Below are 10,812 nucleotides of genomic sequence, written 5' to 3'. Positions count from 1 at the left end.
AAAATTTGAAAAAGATGCAAAGTGAAATCTAGCAATCAAAAGATTCTTGTTAAAAAATAATAATAATAATAATAATAATAACGTTGGAAAATGTAAGAAGGCCCGAATTAAGGTGAAACTTAAGTTTCCCAAACATGTGGGAGATATAATATGTTATCCATTGGCAATCAAGGGTGTAAGAAGTTGTCAAGCCGTTAAAGTGAAAGAAGGGTCTAGTTTGAGACAAAAGGGAAGTTTTATTTCCCTGTCTGATTTTATGTCAGATTTTCGGGATGGTGGAGCCAAGATGCCAGCCACATTGAGATATTAGTTGGAAACTTGGTAGAAGTCCGACCTGCGTTTGAGGGTGTCAAAACACTGCGTCCTTTTACCTCCAACCAGGACCTTAGTAACCAACATCCATCTATCTTCTATGGATTTTAGGTCTCTTTCGATCTTAGGCTTTCTGGCAAGTTGTAAAGGCTCTGTTTCAGTCCCTACTTCTGAAGTCAGACATAATCATTCATACTAGGCCCGTGATGTTTACCAAATACTTGCAGGTTCCTACATCCTTAAGCTTTTGGATAAACAAATAGAGCCAATATATAAAAAATTATCTTAATCTACAAAATCAAAATCTTGGTACTGATTCCCATATACATCAGTATCCAAAGTAGAGTGAAAAATAAAATGGGAAAAATAAAGGAAAGAAAAGAAAGATGTAAAATCAAATGCCTCATTACAGATGAAAAATAATAAACAATGAAAAATGTTAGGCTGTTGGCTCACATTTCATGTGGAAATATTTTTTAGCCAACCAAAAGTTTCTCACTCAAAATAAGATCAGTTTCCTAAACCAAATTCACAGTGTGAGTGCACGAGATTTTTCACCAGGTAAAGGGTTTTTCAACACAGAATACAACAATTGATGCACATACAAAAGTACAAATATTCCCAAATTATAACATACTATTTGGTTGCTGAATTAATCTGCCTTTCAATTAAAAGGTAGGTTTTTTTTTTGTTTGTTTGTTTGTTTTAGCAATTTCTATCCAAATAGTTTTTTTTTTTTTATACAAGTTAAATTCTAGCAAAGACATATACATATGTATTTTTTGCAAATATAGCATAAACAGGTTAAGAGAATTAGCACATATATACATTTAGGACAATAGAAACAATTTCTTATGCAAGTGAACAGTATCCAATGTACTGTTATGACATTACAAAAACAGTTCAAGTCTAACTATAGAAAATACATATTATAAAAGCTGACTAAAAGCTGTTATGGCTTATATGTTTGGAAGAATAGAAACAATTTCTGTTTGCAAGAGAATAATTGAACCAATAATAAGAGAATAATCGAACCAATGCAAGATTTTGAAACTGCCAATATTATAATAATATTGTAGTTTTAACTAAATATCATACCGTAATATCTCTGCACAATGGATTGTTAAGATGAGATTTTGGAATTACAGGTTGTATGCTTTTTATAGAAGCCTTATTTATACATCTTCTTCTACATATTATAATTAGAGCAAAAAGAATAAAAGAGAAAATGATGTAGTTACCAATGCTGGCTAGATTGATTTTGCCAAACCAATTACTTGGGTTGAGGGAAGTCAAAGTTTCTTCCCACTTAGCAGCAATCTTCCTAGCTTCTTGCTCATAAACAATTTGGTCCAAATTGTTAATTTCTTGTTGCAAATGTACAATATCTAATGTGCTATTATGATGCCCCCAAGCACCTTTTATGTGCTGTACCACGGTTTGCCACTCATAAGAGACATTATCATATTTTAAAGGTGTAATGCAAAATCCTGTTTGGTTGTAATGACATGGATAATTGATCCTAGTGTGTAAGGCTTCAACCTCTTTTCCTAGCCAAAATACTGCGTCTTTCAAGGTTTCTAATTCATCTTTAAAAGCGAGGTCAAGACTTTGCTGGGTGTGCCAAAGTTCAGATGAATTAGATACAATCTCTTGTATAAAACCTTGGTTTTGAATAGAGCTAGATAATGCAACAGATGCTGTAGCTAGAGAGGTGATAAGAGTGATTATGGAGACTAGAGCTCCGATAATGGATAATATTAAACGTTTGGAGCGATGTATTATGTGGTTAAATGCCTTCTGAACAAAATTAACAGTTGGAGTAGAAGCCCAAGTTTCTGTGAGATTCACAGGCAACCACACCATAGGTGGTTGATACATGATAGCTACAAAAGCATTCTTTTGCATAGAATCTATACATTGGTTTAGCTGACAATTCAAGCATTGAATTTCATACAGTCCCTTTTTATTCTTTGTGATGGAAAGATTGTCACCTAATAACATCACATAGGGAGCAAATACACAAGCAGTAACGTTGGTATAGGTGACATTTTCAAATTGAATCCATTGACTCGTCATATTAATTTGAAATTTGCGAATTGGCTGAGTAGCAGCCATGATTTTCCATTGAGTGTTCTGTATGGGACCTGCTTCAATAGCAAGTCTGGATCCTGACATGGCAGCCTGCTTAAGGTCTGCCTTTTCTGAGATTGGCATACATGGAATCTGCCATCTCTCATAGCCTCTAGTAGTATTCATGCGTCTGAATGCATCATCGTTTCCACAATGCAATACAGGTCCCCAATTAAAAATCTTTGTACTACAGCTACGTGGCATGGCTACTTGTCTAGGAGTGGCAATAGAACAATCTGACCATGGTAGATCTTTGTGCCACGTTTCTACCTGATCTGAACATACCTTTTTAGTAATTGGGGGTTTTGGTATATAAGTAGGCTTAGCGGTATAGTCCCTTCTACCTAAAGTTGAAATGCCAATCCCCACATATTTGTTATCAGATGCATTTCTCACTATCCAAGCTTGCATTTTGCGGGGTACACAAAAAGCATTGTTTTTGTTATTTCTTAACAGAGACATGCAAAATGGAGGGTATACAGTAGAACCTGAATAATTATATCTGGTTCCTTCAGGTTCCAGAGGGATGTTTTGGGATAACATAGGGTATGGCAGCCATTTGGTGTCATTAGCATACACAAGTGGGGGTCTGTCCATCCAAGTTAACATTCTTAACAATGGGGGTTTGGGAACGATAGACCAATAAACCTCAGCTTGGCAGCTGACTGTCATGGCAGTGATAGTGAGTACCACCAAGAATTTGGTGATATCAGTCTTTGGTACTTGCACAGTCACTGGTGGTAGTCCTGTCTGTGGCCTTGTCAGCCTAGCTGGTGTGTGGCTTATTGGTGTCATCTCTGTTGCCCGTCTGCTTCTCTCCCTCGATCTGGTCAGCTTGGAGGGTATTTGGACCTGGATGCACCTCTGCTCTGTCTGGATCTGGATCTGGTCCTCTCCAGGGCTTGATATGCTTGGTGGGAGTCCAGATGTTTTCTTTGTCTGTGGAAATACAAGCGAAACCTCGACCCATTGTTATTATTTTGTTGGGACCCCTGAATTCTGATTCTCCTGGCAATCTCCAAAAAACCCAGGGCTGTTTTGCAGTGTGATCCTTTTCATCACACTCAAAATGCCTTTGCATAGGTGTGGTATTAAGCCCTTCTGGGATGGAGAAGTGATTGATAGTGAGAAGTACCATTTTTAGCAATTTGTTAGGGTTAATAGGCTTAGGTTTTGTTATATTGCCCTCATAAATAATCTGGTACTCTCCCTTTTGTTTTTGAATTTGGGCTTTCAGGGTTCTGTTTGCCCTTTCCACAATGGCTTGTCCGGTGGAATTTCCGGGAATACCCGTTTTGTGTGTGATATTCCATAATTTGCAAAGTTCTGCAAACCTTTTGCTGGTATATGCAGTTCCATTATCTGTTTTAATTTGTTTGGGAATACCCAGATGTGCAAATGCTTCTAGAAGATGAGCAATAACATGGCATGCCTTTTCTCCACTTTGGGCTGTAGCCCAAACAGTATGAGAAAAGGTATCAATGATCACATGAATATATTTTAATCTACCAAAAGGAGCATACTGTGTTACATCCATTTGCCATAGTTGATTGGCTTTTAAACCTCGAGGGTTTACTCCTGCTGGAAGTGAAATGGAAGCGAGGGGTGCACAGGAGCTACATTGCTGGATAATTTCTTTAGCTTGCCTTTTGGTTATAGCAAATTGAGATCTTAGAGATTTGGCACTCTGATGTAGTAGCGAGTGCGAATCGACTGCTTCCTGAAAAGCAGAAGCTACTAAGGCATCTATTTTCGAATTTCCCTCGGCTAGAGGTCCGGGGAGATTCGTGTGAGAGCGAATGTGCGTTATAAAAAATTTGTTCTGTCTCTGCCATATTACCGTTTGTGTGGTGCGAAATAAAATAAATAATTCCTCATCTTGTACTGGTTTGATTTTTGCTGTCTCCAGAGCATTTACCAGATTGACCACGTATAAAGAATCACAAATAATGTTGCAGGGTTCTACAATGTCCTTAAGTACATTCCTTACTGCTGCTAACTCAGCTTTTTGGGGGGAGCTATATTTCGTGTGCATTAGCATGACACGACTGTTCACAACTGCTCCTGCCTTACCATTTTTCGATGCATCAGTGAAAATATTTACAGCATTAATTATGGGATGTAGAGATGTTATCTTTGGAAAAATAATTGGTGTTAATTTTACAAATTGTAATATTTTGTTACTGGGGATGTGATTGTCTATTTTTCCCGTAAAGTCTGCAAATGCAATTTGCCATGGTAAGGATTGTGCAAATAAGTTGTGAACTTGTTCCTGAGTGATTGGTAGGTGAATTATATCAGGATCAGAACCAATTAACTGGTGAGATCGTTTTCTGATTTGGGTTACTACTAACACTATCAGTTCCAGGTAACTACTGAGTGACTTTGTTTGCTGGTTAGATAAATGTAACCATTCAATTATATGTTCTCCTTGATGTAATGCTCCTGTGGGTGTGTACTTGGTACTCAGTACTGAAGCTACTAAAGGTATGGAAGGGTCAATTCTGAATAATCTGGCTTGAGATAAAGCTACTTCAACCTTTTGAAGTTCTTTCTCCGCCTCAGGCGTAAGTTCCCTGGGCGAAGAAAGTGAGGGATCTCCTCGTAAAGAGGAAAATAAGTGTTCCAATTCCCCTGTAGTTATTTTTAAAAATGGTCTTAGCCAATTTATATCACCCATTAGTTTTTGAAAATCATTTAGGGTTTTTAAACAATCTCTGCGAATCTCTAATTTCTGTGGTCTGATTTCCTGTTCATATACAATGGTGCCAAGATATTTATAAGGTGGGTCAATTTGAATCTTCTCAGGAGAAATTGTCAGTTTGGCTTTTGTCAGAGCAGTTTTTGTATCTGTTAGCATCTCCTGCGCTAAATTGGCCGATGGGGCTGCTAGCAGGATATCATCTAGATATTGACATATATATTGATTTCTATATTTATCTCTCACTACCTCAAGTGCTTGAGCCACAAATTTTTGACATAAAGTAGAACTATTTTGCATTCCCTGAGGTAGTACTTTCCATTCATACCTTTTGAAAGGTGCATTAAAATTTACAGATGGAACAGAAAAGGCAAATCTATGGCAGTCTTCTGGGGAGAGAGGAATGTGAAAGAAACAATCTTTTAAATCTATCACTATGAGATTCCAATCCATAGGAATAGGGCTGGGAGATGGAATGCCTGGTTGGCGCGTCCCCATGTTAAGCATTTGTTCGTTAACCTTGCGTAAATCATGAACTAACCTCCATTTCCCTGATTTTTTAGGGACAAGGAATATGGGGGTGTTCCAAGGACTGTTAGATTCCTGAATATGCCCTAATTCTAGCTGCTCTTGTACTAATTTTTGTAGATGATGAAGTTTTTCTCCAGATATAGGCCATTGGTTTACCCAAACAGGTTTAGATGTGATCCAAGTTATAGGATCTGCGAATCTAATAGGGGAGTCTAATACTGACCCCAAAAACCTTGTTTGTGCCACATTGGATGTGGTTAGAGTTAACTCCATTTCGGCTAAAACATCTCTTCCCCAGAGAGATTGTGGAATGTCCAAAATGTAAGGTTGAAACATGCCATAGTGACCTTCATCATCAGACCATGCTAGTTGTTTAGCAGACTGTCGAGTTTTCTTGGGTACCCCGATACCAATAACCTGGTGTTGGGGTGCAATGGTTTCCCAAGACGCAGGCCAATGTTTTGTCGATATTACAGACATGTCTGCACCAGAATCAAGAATGCCTGACATAATTTCATTTTCTACATACAAGGACATAATTAATCTATCCTTAGTGATCTTTTGGGTCCAATATAAGTTAGAAATATGAGGTTTGGCATGCTGTGTGTCGCTATTGTCCTCTATGGTGGTAGTAGTGTTGGGTAAAATAATCAAGGTAGCTATTTTCATTCCCTTAGTGATAGTAAAGGATGAGAGGGATTTTGCTAGGATATCTCCTGTTCCTCCCATCTGTGCGTCAATGACCTGAGGAAAAATCTCTAATCCTTGTGAAAGCAAATGGCTTTTACCTAATAATATTCCAATAGAGTCTTTTGGAATGGGAAAGGTAAGATGCACAGGAATGCGACATACTCCCATCTGACAAGTTATTTCTACATTTGATTCTGCTTTTATGTCAAAATTATTTTCTGTATGATTTGGGACGAAATTTAGTTCTGAATCACAGTTTACTGGATCAGGAGTCTTATTAAGGTCTCGTTTTTGTCCTGGGCTCGAGACTTGCCCGCAAATTAGTTTTTTGGAAGCTGCCTTTGGTCGTCATTGATTAGTCTTGGTCTAGTTTGATTTCTACATTGTGAAGCCCAGTGCTTGCCTGTACGGCACTTTGGGCAAATGCTAGGAGGAATTTTCTGTTTGAGTTTTGGGCATGACCTTTGAAGATGCCCTGAACGGCCACATGCGAAGCAAGGGCCTTTAATTTGGTTCATTTGTGCTGCCATTAAATTTTTATGTTCTATCGTGCCTATGTCCTGGCAGACTCTCAGGAAGTCTGACACCGTGCCTGTAGATTTAAAGGGTGCCATAGCCTTTTTAGCGTCTGCATTAGCATTTGCGTATGCAAGATCTTTTAGAAGTATTTCTCCTGACTCTGGGTCTGAAACCCGTCTTTTTATAGCAGTAGATAATCTGTCAATAAAATCTGAAAAATGTTCTGTTGGCCTTTGTTTAATTTCTGCCAATGAACTCGGCGCATTATCCTTTGCTGGTAAGGATTGCCATGCTCTTTCTGCTGCTACGGAGATCTGATTGTAGGCTTGCTCTGTATATGCCAATTGCATACGGAGGGTGTGAAATTCACCTTCTCCTATTAATTGTTCATATGAGATATCAATCCCTGCTCTTTCATTGGCTTTCGCCTGTTCCTTAGATAGATCCTGAAAATATAGTCTCCAATTCAAATAATCGCCACCATTAAGCGTGGATCGAGCTAAAGTATACCAGTCTTCTGGTGTAAGTAATTGTTGGCTGATATTTTTAATTAGTGCCAAGGTAAAGGGAGCTGTATTCCCATTTTGTACCACGCTATCTCGGAGAGTTTTGAGTGTTTTAAAATCAAATATTTTGTGCTCTGCTAGTACTTCATCCTGATTGTCAGGGTTTTCTCTCAACAAAACTGGGCAAGCCAAAACGTCCACCGCGTCTTCAATCGGTGCGCTGGCTATTGCCTGTTTGACTGTCACAATCCTACGAGTTCTAGGTGGAGGTTGGGGTGGGGGTGGGCGAGAAGTTGTAGTTTGGGTGGGGTAGGATTTAGTTCTGTCAGAGTTGACAGGGTGAGGTAAGGGATCAGGAGGAATCTCAAGCACATCTGTGAGAGGATTATCCTCTGGGATGGGGGAATCTCCCACGTCCTCAAAAGGAGGAGGAAGAATGGGAAGTGAAAGTGGTGGGGTAGCCTGATTGTTGCCATCAGACCTTGAAGGTTTGAGAGGCGGGGGAGGTTGAGAGTGGGGGAAAGTCTGCAAAGGCTGTGCAGCAGATGGAGTAGTTAGAGGGATGGGTGGAGCAAGATAGACAGAGCTAGGGTTAGGGGGAATGTCTAATAGTGAGGCAGGTTGGGACAATGACTCTTGAATGGTTTCTGCCTCTAAAGCTGTTCTAACTACCTTCCAAGTTAACCATACTGATGAAGCAACTTTAAGTCCCTTTTCTTGCGCTTTCTTTAAAGTCTGTCCTAGTTGGTCCCACTGTTGTACATTGAGTACTTCTATTTCTAGTAACTTGGGATCACATTTCAAAATTACCTTAAACAATGCCTGAAGTTTAGCTTCTGGTACTCTGTATCCTTGCCTGTGCACTAAAGATTTTAGCGATCGTATGTAACTAGTGTGAGAAGAAAGTTTCTGACCCATTTTCTAGTGGTCAGCGACTCACCTCAGAGGCCACCTGAGGTCCGTTGACCGTCCCGGGTCCTGCACTGCAGTCTTCCTCTCAGGTATCAATCCACGATGGGCGCCAGATGAAGCCGTCCAGCAGCTTCACGAAGATTCCTAGTGGGTTGGACACTCAGAAAGGGGAACCAAGGACTGTGTGAAAATGGGTTACGGGTTAAGGATTAATGGAAAGAGAATATAAGGCGAGAATAAAGACACGCAGACACAGAAAGTTTTTGCATAAGGTAGACAGACAGACAGCTAGTAAGTTCTGATGATCAAGAGCTGAGCTTATTATTAGCTGATTTCTTGTCACATTTTATTGGGGTTACAACAGTATGGGGGGAAGGGGAGAGACCAGTGGCCTGATACATTAACATTATGAGATAATCATCATAAAATGCAAACTACCAAAACCAGAAACAATAGGTAGAGTTAAGATCAGTATCCAGGGTGGATCTGGCCTAAGGTATCTACTGATGTTTGATACCTATGTTAATTGATTCTTGAAGGAGAAGTAAGGAGACTGAGATAACTGACTCTCTTCTGGGGTGCGGCCTTAGGGAAGGGCTAGGGATTTGGCAAGGTCAACATTCAATTTGACTCAGGATTGCAGAGATCAATCATTAGCAGTATAAGAGTTAAGTTTTTGAATACTTCTTAAAATAATATCACAATTGATATATACCTGGATTGCTACATATCCTCCTTTTTTTTTTTTTTTTTTTTTTTTTTTTTAGAAAAAAAAATTATTAGAGTGAGTGGGAGGAAAAAAAAAATGAATTTAAAAGCAAAAAAGAATGGAAAANAAGAGGATTAAAAATTTGAAAAAGATGCAAAGTGAAATCTAGCAATCAAAAGATTCTTGTTAAAAAATAATAATAATAATAATAATAATAACGTTGGAAAATGTAAGAAGGCCCGAATTAAGGTGAAACTTAAGTTTCCCAAACATGTGGGAGATATAATATGTTATCCATTGGCAATCAAGGGTGTAAGAAGTTGTCAAGCCGTTAAAGTGAAAGAAGGGTCTAGTTTGAGACAAAAGGGAAGTTTTATTTCCCTGTCTGATTTTATGTCAGATTTTCGGGATGGTGGAGCCAAGATGCCAGCCACATTGAGATATTAGTTGGAAACTTGGTAGAAGTCCGACCTGCGTTTGAGGGTGTCAAAACACTGCGTCCTTTTACCTCCAACCAGGACCTTAGTAACCAACATCCATCTATCTTCTATGGATTTTAGGTCTCTTTCGATCTTAGGCTTTCTGGCAAGTTGTAAAGGCTCTGTTTCAGTCCCTACTTCTGAAGTCAGACATAATCATTCATACTAGGCCCGTGATGTTTACCAAATACTTGCAGGTTCCTACATCCTTAAGCTTTTGGATAAACAAATAGAGCCAATATATAAAAAATTATCTTAATCTACAAAATCAAAATCTTGGTACTGATTCCCATATACATCAGTATCCAAAGTAGAGTGAAAAATAAAATGGGAAAAATAAAGGAAAGAAAAGAAAGATGTAAAATCAAATGCCTCATTACAGATGAAAAATAATAAACAATGAAAAATGTTAGGCTGTTGGCTCACATTTCATGTGGAAATATTTTTTAGCCAACCAAAAGTTTCTCACTCAAAATAAGATCAGTTTCCTAAACCAAATTCACAGTGTGAGTGCACGAGATTTTTCACCAGGTAAAGGGTTTTTCAACACAGAATACAACAATTGATGCACATACAAAAGTACAAATATTCCCAAATTATAACATACTATTTGGTTGCTGAATTAATCTGCCTTTCAATTAAAAGGTAGGTTTTTTTTTTGTTTGTTTGTTTGTTTTAGCAATTTCTATCCAAATAGTTTTTTTTTTTTTATACAAGTTAAATTCTAGCAAAGACATATACATATGTATTTTTTGCAAATATAGCATAAACAGGTTAAGAGAATTAGCACATATATACATTTAGGACAATAGAAACAATTTCTTATGCAAGTGAACAGTATCCAATGTACTGTTATGACATTACAAAAACAGTTCAAGTCTAACTATAGAAAATACATATTATAAAAGCTGACTAAAAGCTGTTATGGCTTATATGTTTGGAAGAATAGAAACAATTTCTGTTTGCAAGAGAATAATTGAACCAATAATAAGAGAATAATCGAACCAATGCAAGATTTTGAAACTGCCAATATTATAATAATATTGTAGTTTTAACTAAATATCATACCGTAATATCTCTGCACAATGGATTGTTAAGATGAGATTTTGGAATTACAGGTTGTATGCTTTTTATAGAAGCCTTATTTATACATCTTCTTCTACATATTATAATTAGAGCAAAAAGAATAAAAGAGAAAATGATGTAGTTACCAATGCTGGCTAGATTGATTTTGCCAAACCAATTACTTGGGTTGAGGGAAGTCAAAGTTTCTTCCCACTTAGCAGCAATCTTCCTAGCTTCTTGCTCATAAACAATTTG

At 38.0% G+C, this 10,812-nt stretch overlaps 1 protein-coding gene across 1 annotated transcript; it reads right to left on the bottom strand.

Annotated features, from left to right (window-relative positions):
• Window positions 1-6,050: 6,050 nt before the first annotated feature.
• Window positions 6,051-8,310, bottom strand: LOC123254333 (endogenous retrovirus group K member 8 Gag polyprotein-like). Its single transcript, XM_044683373.1, has 2 exons — window positions 6,830-8,310; window positions 6,051-6,159 (listed from the first exon to the last, which is right to left on the bottom strand). Exons 1-2 carry the CDS (start codon window positions 8,308-8,310, stop codon window positions 6,051-6,053), a joined length of 1,590 nt encoding a protein of 529 aa, XP_044539308.1.
• Window positions 8,311-10,812: the final 2,502 nt, after the last annotated feature.

The sequence above is a fragment of the Gracilinanus agilis genome, unplaced genomic scaffold (assembly GCF_016433145.1).
Source record: "Gracilinanus agilis isolate LMUSP501 unplaced genomic scaffold, AgileGrace unplaced_scaffold20, whole genome shotgun sequence".
Classification (NCBI taxonomy): domain Eukaryota; kingdom Metazoa; phylum Chordata; class Mammalia; order Didelphimorphia; family Didelphidae; genus Gracilinanus; species Gracilinanus agilis.
Note: the sequence above shows the minus strand (reverse complement) of the source record. Positions and strands in the feature narration are given on the sequence as shown.